This window comes from Vigna radiata, chromosome 6 (assembly GCF_000741045.1).
Source record: "Vigna radiata var. radiata cultivar VC1973A chromosome 6, Vradiata_ver6, whole genome shotgun sequence".
NCBI lineage: Eukaryota > Viridiplantae > Streptophyta > Magnoliopsida > Fabales > Fabaceae > Vigna > Vigna radiata.
The window spans coordinates 37140358-37156233 of NC_028356.1; the positions used below are offsets into that span (position 1 = coordinate 37140358).

At 26.6% G+C, this 15876-nt stretch overlaps 1 protein-coding gene across 1 annotated transcript; it reads left to right on the forward strand.

Annotated features, from left to right (window-relative positions):
* Positions 1–12864: 12864 nt before the first annotated feature.
* Positions 12865–15876, forward strand: LOC106763032 (cytochrome P450 71A1). Its single transcript, XM_014647190.2, has 2 exons — positions 12865–13979; positions 14969–15876. The coding sequence occupies exons 1-2, from the start codon at positions 13059–13061 to the stop codon at positions 15581–15583; spliced, it is 1536 nt and encodes a 511-aa protein (XP_014502676.1). The 5' UTR covers positions 12865–13058; the 3' UTR covers positions 15584–15876.

The following is a 15876-nucleotide window of genomic DNA, read 5'->3' on the forward strand; positions in this document are numbered from 1 at the left end:
TTTTGGATGACGAAAAATTAAAATTTCTTTAAGGATAAGGACCAAAATGTAGCTTAATTTGAAAAAGGGACAAAAAAAACAAATTCACTTTAGAGACTAAAAATATATTCAACTCATATCAATATTAATGTTTTTATATAATAAATAAGTATATTTCCATAATTACCTTCAATTATAAAATAATTAATGAAATTTATATTTTTGAGATGGTAAAGTTAAATAGAATTGAGATACTTCAAATTTATTTATTTATGTTGCCATTAGTAAAAACATGAGTGACTATTTTCGTCTATATGTGATTTATTGAGTTGCAACAACAATACAAAAACAATAATAAAACGAAGGAAATAATAGTGAAAGGGTTGACGAACAGTTATTTATTGACTAAATTTTTTTCATTACAACAAGCATATAAATCTTTTCTTCTTCTCACATTCCTGCAATAAAAAACATGTATCAATTAAAAAGAACACGTATTAAAATCATAATTTTTTTAGAATATATATATATATAAAATGATAAAGAAAATGATTTTGTAAAGGAATAAATAAATACCAGAACTGATATTAGGGCAATGTGATAAGCATTCTGACACATTAGAACGGTTTTTGCAGCATTTTCTACAGCAATTTTTTGCACACACTGCATATAAAGTAGGAAACATTGCTAAAGGAGAACATTCCAATAGACATTTCCCAGCGCAATCGAGTGCATCAGGCACATCTTTTGACTCAATTTGTACAGAAGAAACATTGTATTCACTTCCTATCAAAACCAACGTAATCATCATAATCACCCAAACTCCCTTAGTTTTCATCTTATCTTTTCTATAAAATCCTTCACAAACTATAATGTTTTAAGAAAAAAAAATATCATTTTATAGACAAAAATAAATAATTCATTAAATGCATTTCATAAATATTTATTTTAAATACTAACTTCTACACTAGTTACAAGAATAATAGAAAGTTTCTTTTTTCTATAATGTCTCATGTAACGTGTTTTTTTGAATTTCAATTTTAAACAATTATATCTAAAAATTATAAACGTAAACTTAAATATACTAAATAATTTGTTTTTTTATATAAATTTTATGATTTATTCTTATATTTGTATATTTATTATTAAATTAAGTCTCAATATTTTTTTAAAATATAACGCACATCGTTCCATTACTACGTCTTTAGAATGCTACGGACTTCACGAAACACAAATTTTGTTTATATTTAAAGGAAAATGTTTTTTAACAAGTGTATTTTTATAACGTTTAGATAATAGTGTATGATTGATTCGTTTTAAATATATAAACTAATAAAATAATAACACAAAATTTATAATTAAAAAATTATTTAAAAGAATTATTAACCTATTATTATCCATATTTAAATTCACAAAAATATATATATATATATATATATATATATATATATATATATATCAAGAGAGAATTTGAATAATACATTTACTATTCTTTTCAATTATATTCCTAGCTTTCAATATTTTAAAAATAATTTACATTTAATTATTATGTTATACGAAGAAATAAATTGATAAATGTGGAATTATAGAACTATCTTACCATAATAAATATATTTATTATATTTTTTATTCTTAAAAAATATCCTTGAAAACATATAAGAAAACCAGAAGGGTACATGCGTAATATCATTTACTGAATACATCACTAAACGCGTATAATAAATAGTTCATTAAATACATATAATATTCATATTTTAAACATTATTTTTTAACTAACTATTTATACACCTATTAAAAACAATGGAACTATATAATATAATATAACCGTTTGGTGACTAGAAAATCAGACGGTTCTTTTATTATAAAAATTTAAAAAGAGTTGACCGATTAATTTAACGGTTGAATTAAATAAAGATTAATATTAAAATTAATTATTTTAAATTTAAGTAAAATCATTATTAGTTGAGTTATAATTAGATTGAGATTAATCTAAAATTTATAAATTTAAATTTAATAGGTTTGTTATATTTATTATTAGTATTATCGAAGTCATATTAACTTTTGAGAATATATTATGGAAGTAACTCTCCCATTTAACCTAACTATAAAAAAACATAAAATAAAATAAAAAAAACTTGAACCTGAACTTAAAAACGAAGTACAGATTAATAGAGTAAGTTGACTGACTCCACCAATCATCGAAAGAGAAAGAAATATCAATTATTAGTATTAATATACTTATTTAATATAATAAATAAGTATATTTTCAAAATTACTTTCAATTATAAAAGAATTAATGAAAATTTATATTTTTTAAACGGTAACGTTAAATAAAATTGAGATACTTCAAATTTATATTTAATATATCATTTGATCTCTAATTTTGCATTTTTTATTCAATGTCATACTATATTATAAAAAATTCATTAAGATTTCATTTTTCATCAAAAACAATTCAAAATGTTTCTTTTGACTTACAGTTACATATGTTTTTAATGTGGTGAGTAAAAAAAATTAAACTTTAACCGTTTTAAACGGAAATATGTGATTTTATTGAATTTTTTAAAAAATAATACGACTTTGAACAAAAGTCTAAAAATATGGATGAAATCAAATATTAAACCTCATATTTGATTATTTATTTTTATTGATATGTGATTTATTGAGTTGCAACAACAATATAAAAATAATAATAAAACGAAGGAAATAATAGTGAAAGGGTTGAAGAACAGTTATTTATTGACTATAAAGTTTTTTCATTACAGCAAGCACATAAATCTTTTCTTCTTCTCACTTTCCTGCAATCAAGAACATGTATCAATTATAAAGAACACGAATTAAAATCATAATTCTACTAAATTTCAGAAAATATCTATAAAATGATAAAGGAAATGATTTTGTAAAGGAATAAATAAATACCAGTACTGATATTAGGGCAACGTGCTCTGCACTCTAACGGTTTACTTTGACTTTTGCAGCATTTTCTGCAGCAATCTCTTACGCATATTGTATATAAAATAGGAAACACTCCTATAGGACTACATTCCAATATACATTTCCCAGGGCAATCGAGTGCATCAGACACATCTTTTGACTCAATTTCCACAGACCAAACATTGTAACCACTTCCTATCAAAACCAACACAATCATCATAAACACCCAAACTCCCTTAGTTTTCATCTTATCTTTTGTACCAATCCTTTTCTAAAACCTTCACAAACTATAATGTTTCAAGAAAAAAAAAAACATATCATTTTATAGACACAAAAATAAATATTTCATTAAATGCATTTCCTAAATATTTATTTTAAATATTAATTTCTACACTTATTGAAAATAATACAATGAATACCAATATTACTTTTTTATATAATAAATAATTATATTTATTAATTACCTTCAATTATAAAAAAAATAATATATTTTTGAGATAGTAACCTTAAATAGAATTGAGATACTTCAAATTATTTATGTTGGCATTCATAACAACATCGGTTATTATTTATTTTCGTTGACGTTTGAATTATCGAGTTGCAACAACAATATAAAAATAATAATAAAATGAAGGAAATGATAATAAAAGGGTTGACGAACAGTTATTTATTGACTAAAGTTTTTCCATTACAGGAAGCATAGAAATATTTTCTTCTTCTCACATTCCTGCAATCAAGAACATTATTAATTAAAAAGAACGTATATTAAAATCATAATTTGACTAAATTTCAAAAAATATCTATAAAATATAAAGAAAATAATTTTGTAAAGGGAATAAATAAATACCAGTATTGATATTTAAGTGCAATGTGATCTGCAATCTAACTCTTTATAATGTCTTTTGCTTTTGCAGCATCTTATGCAGCAATCTCTTACACATAACAAATATAAAGGAGGAAGTCCTATTATAGGAAAACATTCGAATACACAACTCGCATCGCAATTGAGTGCATTAGGCACATCTTTTGACTCAATTTGCACAGACGAAACATTGTAATCACTTCCTATCAAAACCAACATAATCATCATAATCACCCAAATTCCCTTAGTTTTCATCTTAACTTTTGTATCAATCTTTTTTTAATCCTCCAAAAACTAAAATGTTTCAAGAAAAAAAAAACATATCATTTTATAGACACAAAAATAAAGTTCAAAGAGATTAAACATAAATTACTAATGTGCCGGTTTTGTGGAATTGAGTTAGACCTAGAACCCACTTCTAACAACTAAAACAAAGTTTCAATTTTAATGAGATAACAACACCTATAATAATTAATATTGATAATTTGTCTATATACCATTCAATCACATATAATACCTATTTTGAATCCATTATATATTAAAAAGTAGTTTTTAAACTTCATTATTACAAACCGACTTGTATAATGAGATTTACATTCCACTTATATATTAGAAATATAAAACTTCCAACAATTTAAGATTTTAAAAGTACAAAAGGTTATTGAGTTAAGAATTTTTTTTGTTTTTTTATCATATTCTTATGATTTAAAAGACATGTTATGTTATAATTATTATTTTGTTTAGTTAATATATTGTTGGGCTTAGAAATATATGATGTAAAACTTTAAAAACTATTAATAGAAAGACAATTCTAAAACTTAGGGACTTAACTTTTCTAATTAAAAATACTATTAACTTCGAATCAAGTTATTATTCTATTTTGTTTTTTTTATTTAGAGTATTCAACTCTTTATTAGAAGAGTACAAAATTTGAATATAGTTTTAAGACTTAAATTGGTATTTGGAGTTTGTCAATATGCATTTACTAAACATTTATTGTATGCATTTACGTATTCAACACATTACGTATATGCATGGACCTTCGTTCTTTTTTATGTTTTCAAGGTTTTTTTTAAGAATCAAGACATATAAGTATTTTTGTTCTAATAAAAGAGTTATAGAATTTCATATTTATCAAATTCTCTTTCCACATTTCATAATAAATATTTGTAAATCATTTAAAAAAGTAAAAGCTAAGGTTATAATAGAAAATAATAAAAATGTTATTAAAATTCTAAAAGTAGAGATAAAAAAACATTTTCCCGATAATTAAAGGATTAAAGAGGTACTATTTATCGTCCTTCAATTTTTTTTAAGTGTCAAAATTCTTTTATTCATCAACTGTAAAAGTTTAATAGCACATCGACTACTTTATCAATTACACTCTCATATACTTTTAAATTTTTAAATAATTTACCCTGCATAAGTATTTTATTTGAATTGGTAATTTCTTATTAGATATTGAAAAAATAGGTGGAGCCCTAAGAAAGCAATAAACGTAATATTTATTACATGCATTTAATGTATTGTATTTATCACACGTATCGAATAAATGTAATAAATCCGTCTTTAATATACTGCGTTTATATGTATATATTTGTTTCATATATTTAAAACTTAATTATCTTTTGAGGTTTTTATAAATTGGATAATGATATTTAGACAACATTTTTTTTGACAACATTTGAACATTGATTACATGTCATTCTGTGATTGGTCCTAAATTACTCCATAATAGTGATTATGATTATTATTATTGATTGTGGAATAATTTAGGACCAATCACAGAATAACACGTAATCAATGTTCAAATGTTGTCTAAATATCATCATTCTTATAAATTGAATATTTGTAATTGAGTGCTTATTAAAAAGGTGCAGTGACAAAATTATAACTTATGATAACTTTTTAATGATAATTGACTAAATAATCATTGTTAAAAGTGAAAATGCGACAATTATTTATAGAACCATAGTTAAAAGTGGAATAAATAAAAAATTATAGGAAACATTCGTCATAGAAAAAAAGAAATGATAATGATTATATATAGAATTATCGTTGAATGTGTATTATTTTCATAAAAAAAAAAAGAGAAAAAGACACATTTTTTCTCGCACGATTTTCATTTGAGTATTTTCTTTTTCTCGTTCACTATTATTTTATCTTTCCATTGAACTTTCATTCTCGTCCCAATGATCCTACAATCTTTAATCTTCAAATAAATAAAGATTGAAAAAAATTGAAAAGAAAAAAAATAGAAAAAAGTTTTAAAAATAATGTGATTTTATAAAAATAAATTTTCTTTATTAAAATCTTTATATAATTTAACTTTTAATTATTGAAATATTGTAGTATTATTTTTTTATAAAAGCAATTATTGTTTTGTATTTTTTTCACAATATTCACAGCTCTTAATATTTTAAAAATAATTTCCATGTATTTTTTATGTTATACGGAAAAATAAAATGATCAGATGTGGAATTATCCAACTATTTTATTATAATAAATATATTTTTTATTCTTAAAAAATATCCTTGAAAACATATAAAAAAAGGAAAAGGGTACATGTGTAAATATCATATATTGAATACGTCAATAAACGCATATAATAAATAGTTCATTAAATGCATATAACGTTTTTAACTGACCACTTTTAAAAGTATTAAAAATAATAGAACAAGTACCAATATTACTGTTTAAATATAATAAATAAGTTTATTTACGTAATTACCTTAAAATTATATTTAATGCAAATAGGCGAAAAAGAAAAAAACTAATGAAAATTTATATTTTTGAGATAGCATCGTTAAATAGAATTGAGATACTTCAAATTTATTTATGTTAGCATTCATAACAACATCAATGATTATTGATTTTCGTTTATACGTAGTTTATTAAGTTCCAACAATAATATAAAAATAATAATAAAATGAAGGAAATAATGGTAAAAGATTTCAAAAACAATTATTTATTGATTAAAATTTTCCATTACAGCAAGGATGGATATTTGTTTTTCCCCTCACATTGTTGGCTACAAGAATTCACCTCATCTGCCAAATAAAATTAATTAAAAAGAACATTTATTAAAATAATAGTTTGATAAATTTCAAAGAATATTAACAAAATGATAAAGAAAATGATTTTTAAAAAATAAATAAATAAATACCAGTATTAATATGTGTTACTTTGAACTCATAACCGATCGCTCGATCCTTTCGAACCAGTAAGTCATCGTATCTTATCGATGAACTATTGCAACATTTTTTGCAGCAACCTTTAACACATGACTTGTATAAAGGAGGAATTAATCCTAAAGGTGAACATTCCATTAAACATTTCCAATTGCAAACGATTTCACGATACGTAGGTTTTGACTCAACTTGCATAAATGAAACATTGTAATCACTTCCTATCAAACCCAACATAATCATCATCATTATCACTAATGAAACCTTAATTTTCATCTTAATTTTTGCATCCATCATTTTCTAAACCTTCTCACACTATAATTTCTGAAGAAAAAGATACATCAATAGACATTATTTGCAAGAGATTTAATACAAATACTACAATACATTCATAAAATACACACAATAATGTTGTCCTAATATAACATCTTTTTTAAATAAATGAATTTGTTCGTAACGGTTTAAATATTTTTTTTTATAGAGCATAACGTTAATGAGATTGATTGACTTTAAAAGATATTTAATAGAATAGAAAGATAAAAAATATTTAAATTATTTTTGTATTGACTCTTAAAGAATACAAACTATTGAGAATATATATATATATATATATATATATATATATATATATATATATATATATTAAAATATAAGTAAACATGATAAAATAAATTCAACTGAACTAAAATAAAACAAAATAAAATACAATAAATTGAAATAAAATAAAGTAAGCTAAATTGAAACAAAACAAAATAAAACTAAATACACATAAATATGCTATTTCTCAAATTAACAAATATATTTTTTATAATTTATAATTTTGTATTTTATCTTTCTTTATTTTGAAATTAATTATACTCTTTGTTTTTTCTATTAGTTTTACTTAGATAGATATTAACAATATAATAAGGATATAATCAATTAAAAATAATAATATAATAATTATTATTATGTTTTAGAATATTTAAAATAAAAGAAACGTAGAATGTATGAAAACTGGAAAAAAAATGGTTTTTTATTAAGAAATATTCTCATCTAAAATATGAGAAGAAAATACATTTAACAATAATACATTGTTCCAATTTTATCGGGCACATAAAGGTAAAAGAAGGAAATTTGGAGGAAATTTAAAAAGTATAACAGGTGATTTTGAAGGTAACGATAATCCATATTTAGCAAGGCCATCTGCTACCGAATTGGTCTCCCTAAATGCATGATTCCAAGTAATGTAATCAGTATTGGTACCCATCTGCGTTATTGAAGAAACAAGAACATAAAATGGATGTCTTTGATGGATGAGTCTCCAATTAATAAGTTGGACAGCGGTTAGCGAATCACTTTCAACAATCAAGTTTTTATATCCCATTGATATTCCTATTTCCATTCCAAGCTTGATTGCAAATAATTCAGCTTCTGCGGCTGAATCAACTCTTAACATGCTTGAGAAGGCAAGAAGAAATTCACCCTGAGAATCTCTGATAACACCTCCTGCAGCTGCTTTTTTTCCATCCCAAGTATAAGCTCCATCACAGTTAATTTTTACAAATCCTTTTGGAGGTGGTATCCAACAAACCAATCTTTTAAAACTTGAATTATCTCTCTGAAAAAAAAAAAGTTTGTTCATGATAAATAAATTACAAAATATAACAATGTAAAAAAATCAAATGAAAATTTAAATTTTTAACATCTAATTGAAATTAAAAATAAAATAACAATAATAGCATAATAATAATAATATATTTATTATTATTATTATAAAAATAAATAATTATAATAGAAAATGATTTTTTGTCAAAAAAAAATACGAGATAAACATGTTTCAAAGACATAAACCATTCCATATTGAACTTTCATCATAATATTTTTCGGTATTTTTCTTTAGTAAAAAAATGGTATCCTATTGAAGGCACATCCTATAACACTACTACATTGATTTACAATTCTAAAACAATGGAAAACTTTTTCAATTTCATTTCTTTGTTATAGTTATTGATAGAAAATAACATCAATAGTGAAAAATATGACTTATCTTTTTAATTCAAAACTAATATTAGTTTGGAATAAAAGAACATGAATTTTTTTTTATTATTAATATTTCAATGCAAAAGGATAAAAGAAATTTACCTTATCATGATGAAAGTTGTTGTTGGTCGTAAGCCACCAATGTAAATTTGGACATTTTTCACCCCTTGAACAATTACCATTTTTCCAATCTTCACATGTAGTAGGTGATGATGATCTTTCACAATTCTTCCTTTCTACCTCCATACTTTGTAATAATGAATAAGAAATAATTTTGTTTAGACTTAACTCTCTCCCAGAAGTGATGGTTTTTAAGAAATGAAAATGATGATTTTGAAGGAAATGAAAATGATGATTTTGAAGAAAAAGATAGTGTAATAGGTTTTGGACATGATTCATTTAAATAGAGAAATAAAATACTATAACATGAAGAGTTAGAGATAAAATAAAATAAAAGATAAAAAAAGCAAGATACTGTAATAAAATAAAAATAAATCACAAAATATAGAAGGAAAATAATAAAATAAAATAAAAATAACAATAAACCGTATTTAATTATCGTATACCGTTAAAATTAATTTATATACTAAGATGATAAAAAAAATACAATCCTAACAACTTGAAATATTTGTGCAATATCTAATACTCCAAATTTATAAATGTAGTTGTTAGGATTTGTGCATAATAAATGTATTCCAAACTTGAATAATTTTAAAGATGATAAAATGTATCTAATACTCCAAATATTTGTACAAAATATATATATATATATATATATATATATATATATATATATATATATATATATATATGAATATTCCCAAAGATATGCAATATATAAATGCAATATATTATAAAATGTATATGAATATATGAATATATTTTACATAATCATGATTATAAAACGAATATATATATATATATATATATATATATATATATATATATATATATATGTGTGTGTGTGTGTGAGTATTTTCAATGATATGCAATATTTTTTTAAAAACTTGAATAATTTTAAAGATTAATAAATATAATCATGATTATGTAAAAATAAACACAATTTTCCACAAAATATATTATTAAACAATATTCTGGATACAATAATATAATTAATAGAGGATTTAATAGAAGATAAGAGTTAAGAATATAAATAAAATAAAAGATAAAGAAAAAAAATAAAATCAAGATTAAGTAATAAAAAAATACTAAATATTTTATCCTGGCAAAATGTTATGTATAACGTTATTGTTATTAATTACTGCAGTATTTATGATAAATACATTAAGGAACGACTATCCATTCCTGGTATGTGTGAACGAAACGTTATTTCTAACTAATTAAATAAAAATAATCCTTGAAAAAGTTGTGTAGTTTTATAGTGTTTGGTAGGATCATAAATTTTATTCATATATATATATATATATATATATATATATATATATATATATATATATATATATATATATATATATATATTTAGGTTTAATACCTATTTTGGTTCCTCTTTGGGGTTTGTTCAAATTGGTCTCTCCTTTTTTCAAAAGTTCACTTAAGTCCTAAATTTCGCAAAAAGTGTTCAATTTGGTCCTTTTTTGTTACGGCGTTAAGTTTCTTAACGGCACATATGTCAAGTGGCTAATATGTGAGTACGTGTAACGTTCTGCTTTGCTACATGTTTAAAAAATAAAATAAATTGTGACGTGGAATATTGGAAATAAGTTTAAATTAGAAATTACAATAAGGGTTATATTAGAAATTGGAATTAGGGGTAAAAATTCGAATTAGGGTTTAATTAGTTTGGGGTAAAAATTTCGAATGTGATTGGGAAAAAGAGAAATTGAGAAATTGAAGAGGTGGTTTCGTCTTCGTCTTCGTCCATCGTCTTCGTCCATCAGCGCTGTAGGAGGTGGTTTCGTGAAAGTTCGTGATTCGCAAGGTTCGTGAGTCGTTCGTCATCGTTGAGGTTAGTTTTGTTACTTATTCATTTCAATATTAAGTGTTTGTGGTGTGGATGATTAAAATATGATTATGTTTGTGTCATTGAAAGTTAAAATATGATTATGTTTGTGTTATTGATGCTTAAAATATGATTGTGTTTGTCCTGTTCATGGTTAAAATAGGATTTCATTTTTGTCGTTTTCGTTGGTTAAAGCACAACTTAAAACGAAACTGAGGACTATTACGAATTTCATTCAACTAACCCAGATTGTTCAAGTTATATTACAACAACAACTCATAATACACAAACACCACATTGATTCAAGATTGCCCACCTAACATCAACCTAAGGGCACTCAAAACATTACAACATCAACTCAAAATACATGAACACAACATAAATTGCACATTGGTCACCTAACATCAACCTAAAAACAGCCCCAATATGATGATGTTAAGCACAATAACAACAACCCCAACTCCAACTACTAACTTCATCTTTCTCTACAACTCTTTCACAGCACTTTCCATATCAATGGTCCTCTTGTTGCTTTGCCTCAAATTTGTACCATCTCTATCATCACCGTTCTCTTCACCAAACCACTTAAAAAAGTTACATGACATCCCACTTGTAAATGCACCCTATTACTCACAAAAAACACAAAAAACTATCAACATAGGATATCAATTAAACATAAAAGTGACTTTGCTATTACACAAACCTTATAATGGCGACATGCCCAAAATTGCCTCCCAGCATTCCTTGCAGTTTTCGCAACTTTCAGTACAGCAAAATCACCACAGTAGCAAATAGGGGTTATCCCACCACCCCTCGAAACAGCACCCTGTGATGAATGTGAAGCTCCTTTGCCTGTTGTCTTCGAACAAGAACAACCACTTTGTGAAGAAGCCATTCAAAACTCTAAACCCTAACCTTTTCACTGTCCAAAACTCTGGAGCAAATGACCATAAACCCTAACCATGACTTTTAAACTTGGGAACAATAATCATCAATCACTGTAACAGGATGGTTAACTTAATCACACACCAAAAATTACCCATAAATCCTTCTCTAATCCAACCCTAAGTATAAACATTTCCACGTAATCATTATATATTTTTTAAAAACAATTAACAATGCCAAATCAGCAGATGTTAGCCACCTGGCAGCTGTGCCGTTAAGAAAGTTAACGTCGTTAGCAAAAATGACCACTTTGAACAGTTTTTGCAAAAGGTAAGACTTAAGTGAACTTTTGAAAAAAGGAAGAACCACTTTAAACAAACCCTCCCAAAGGAGAGACCAAAATAGGTATTAAATCATATTTTTACTATTCTTATGTGACATATATGATAGATTAATGCTTCAAAAAGATATAACAAGTTATAGTTGTGGACACTTTTTTAAGTTTTTTTTTTTTTAAAAAAATGAGATTTGTTGTCTAGGTTCATAAAATAAAGTATTTTATTTAAAAAGTAGAATCATGCATGAAATCAAAATTTAGGCAAAAGATTCAACATTTTTGGGTTTAGGAAAAGTATTAACATTTTATAATATATTACATTTACTAAATTGTAAAACTACAACAAATGAAGAAATATTTTTTTAAAATATAATAACAATAAAATGATCAATTTTATGTATAACAAAACCAATTATGTAAAAAAATTATTAATCTGTTGATCTTATTTTAAAAATGTAAAACAATTAAAATTTTATAGTTGATTCAACCTAGTACGAGTTTACGGAATTTGTATTTTTAATTTTTTTTTTCTCTTGTGTTTACAAAACACATTAATGATAGACACTAATTTTAATGTTTTAAAATACGGTTTAAAAGATTTTTAAAGGACCACAGAAAAAAATAAACAACAAAAAATATGGATTCGAGTTTAAGTTCAATTCATCATATTCTATATTTAAAAAAAAATGTAAATCATACAATGCATTCCTCTTAAATAATTCCATACGGAAAATGTTATTAAATACTAATTACAAGATATTTTCTAAATTCTGAAAACATTAGACAGGTCAGCATGCCGACACTGACTAATCCAATTGAAAAAATTTTAATTTTTTATGACCACAAATACAACTAAAATCTAGTAAAGTCCGAAAAGTAGTTTGAATAACTATGGTTCTGTCTGTTGTTCTCTCTCTACCTTGTCTCGTTATCTTCATCTTCTTCTTTGTTCTCTCGCAAAGAAGAAAACTTGCAGCACCACCAGGTCCTCCATCTCTTCCTCTCATTGGCAACCTTCACCAACTCCATCACTCATCCCCACATCGCTCCCTATGGCAACTCGCCAAACGCTACGGCCCTCTCATGTCGCTGCGTCTCGCCTCCGTACAAACCCTAGTCGTTTCCTCCGCCCAAGTCGCCAAAGAAATCCTCAAAACCCATGACCTCAACTTCGCAACCAGGCCCGCCTTCGTCGGCCTCAGAAAGCTCTCTTACAACGGGCTCGACTTGGGCTTCGCGCCCTACGGCCCATGCTGGAGAGAAATGAAGAAACTCTGCATGATCCACCTCTTCAGCGCGCACCGCGTTCAGTCCTTCCGCTCCGTTCGAGAAGAAGAGGTAGCCCAAATGCTTCGGAAGCTGTCGGAGCAAGAAGCTTCGGGCACCGTCGTGAACCTAACCGAAATAGTTATGTCTTTCTCGAGTTCTCTGATATGCAGAATCGCGTTCGGAAAAAAAAAGTACGTCGACGAGTACGAGGAAGTTGTAGGGAAGGGAAAGCGGAGGAGCCGGTTGCAGGTTATGCTGAACGAGGCGCAGGCGTTGCTGACTGAGTTTTTCTTTTCGGATTATTTTCCGTTGCTGGGTTGGGTTGATTGGTTGACGGGTAAAAGGCAGCGGCTTGAGAAAACGTTCAAGGAGTTGGATGCGTTCTACGAACGAGTCATCTTGGAGCACATGGATTCTGCCATGGCTAAAGATGGTGATGATGAGAAAGAAGTGCAAGATATCATCGATATCTTTCTTCAGCTTCTTCGTGATCGTTCTCTCTCGTTTCATTTCACTCTTGACCACATAAAAGCCGTGCTCATGGTAGGTTCCTCTTTCAACCTTCTCTTTCATTGCATAGAATATTATTTTGGTAATAGTTTTGGTTCATCGTATTAGACAGTGGTAGTCATCATCATCGTTTGTCATGTTCCTTACAATAATTTATCCTTACGTCACGATCGTGCCAATCCAGAGTTTTCTACATTTTTTTTTAAATTGTTATATTTTGAAAAACATTTTATATTTTAACAAAATTTTTATTTTATTGATTTTGGAGGAAGGTTAAGGAAAAAATGGGGTATTTCACCGTGAGAAACGGTACTATAACACATTTTTACTTTCATTTGATACATAAAATAAGAGCAAAATAGTTATAAAGATGAAAAGTTTTGTATTTTTTTAAAAAAGAAAAGTAAAAAATAAATAAGGACAGTATTATATGAATGTAAAAAATTTATGGAAAATGATATTTTAACATCATTGTTTGACACTATTTTGACACTACACAGGTGTCAAAATTTCAAATTACTCAAATTTCAAATTAAAAAACAAATTTTGGTTTTTTTTCTTCCAAACATACTCCTGTCTCAACTTCAAATTACTCAAATTTCAAATTAAAAAACAAACTTTGGTTTTTTTTCTTCCAAACATACCCCTGTCTCAACTTTTTTAATTTGAAATCGTCCAATCACATTTTGACACATATGCAGTGTCAAAATAGTGTCAAAAAATGGTGTTAAAATATTATTTTCTAATTTTATATTTTTTTCAAGGAAAAAGAAAAAAAAAATAAATAAAAATAATATGAAATGAATGTAAAAAATTTAGATATATCATATTTTTCTTTATTTGATATTACCCTTGCTTACATTTTATTATCTTCTTTCCTAAAGAAATACAAAAGTTTACTCTTTAAAAACCATTTTACTCTCATGTGTGAAATTAATGTTAACGGGTGTCATACTAATTTTACTTCAGTAAAAAATTTAGGTATCAGATAATCATTTTTATGAATTTACTTATGCATGCAGAACATCTTCATAGCGGGAACAGACCCTCCTTCGGCGACAATAGTTTGGGCGATGACAGCACTATTGAAGAATGGTGAAGTAATGAGAAAGGTTCAAGAAGAAGTGAGAAGTTTATTCGGTGAGAAAGATTTCATAAACGAAGACGACGTTGAAAGGCTTCCATATCTGAAAGCAGTGGTGAAGGAGACGTTGAGACTGTTTCCACCGTCGCCACTTCTGTTGCCGAGGGAAGCGATAGAGCGTTGCAGCATAGAGGGGTACGAGATTGAAGCCAAAACCTTGGTGTACGTTAACGCCTGGGCTATAGCGATGGACCCTGAGAACTGGGAAAAGCCCCAAGAGTTTTGTCCCGAGAGGTTTCTCGGGAGTGAGATGGAGTTGAAGGGGAAGGAGTTTGAGGTGCTGCCGTTTGGGAGTGGCCGGAGAATGTGTCCGGCGAAGCACATGGGAATGGTGAACGTTGAGGTCTCTCTTGCGAATCTGCTCCACACTTTTGACTGGGAAGTGGACCCAAGGAGTGACAGAGAGGAGATGTTAGGCACAGAAGTGAAACCTGGAATAACGATGCACAAGAAAACTGACCTTTACCTTGTTCCCAAGAAGAGGACAACCTAGTACGTTGAATATTCATCATCGGTGTAAAATTATCTTTACACCACTAAATCAACTCCAATGAATAAGCTTTACTGGCCTCACTTTTTTGTTGTTACATAAAAAGAAAAACAGAAGTATCAAAAGAAAAGAGCAAAAAAGGGTTTAAGATTCAAAATAAAGTGTAACTTCTAAAATATCTCACTAATATCAAATTGGTATCCGGTTAGATCTAGTATTGGTTTTGTGAGTTTGTGAGAAAATATGTAAAAATAAATTGAGTGTGTGAGAAATAACAGAGTTCTCAGTTTATCAAA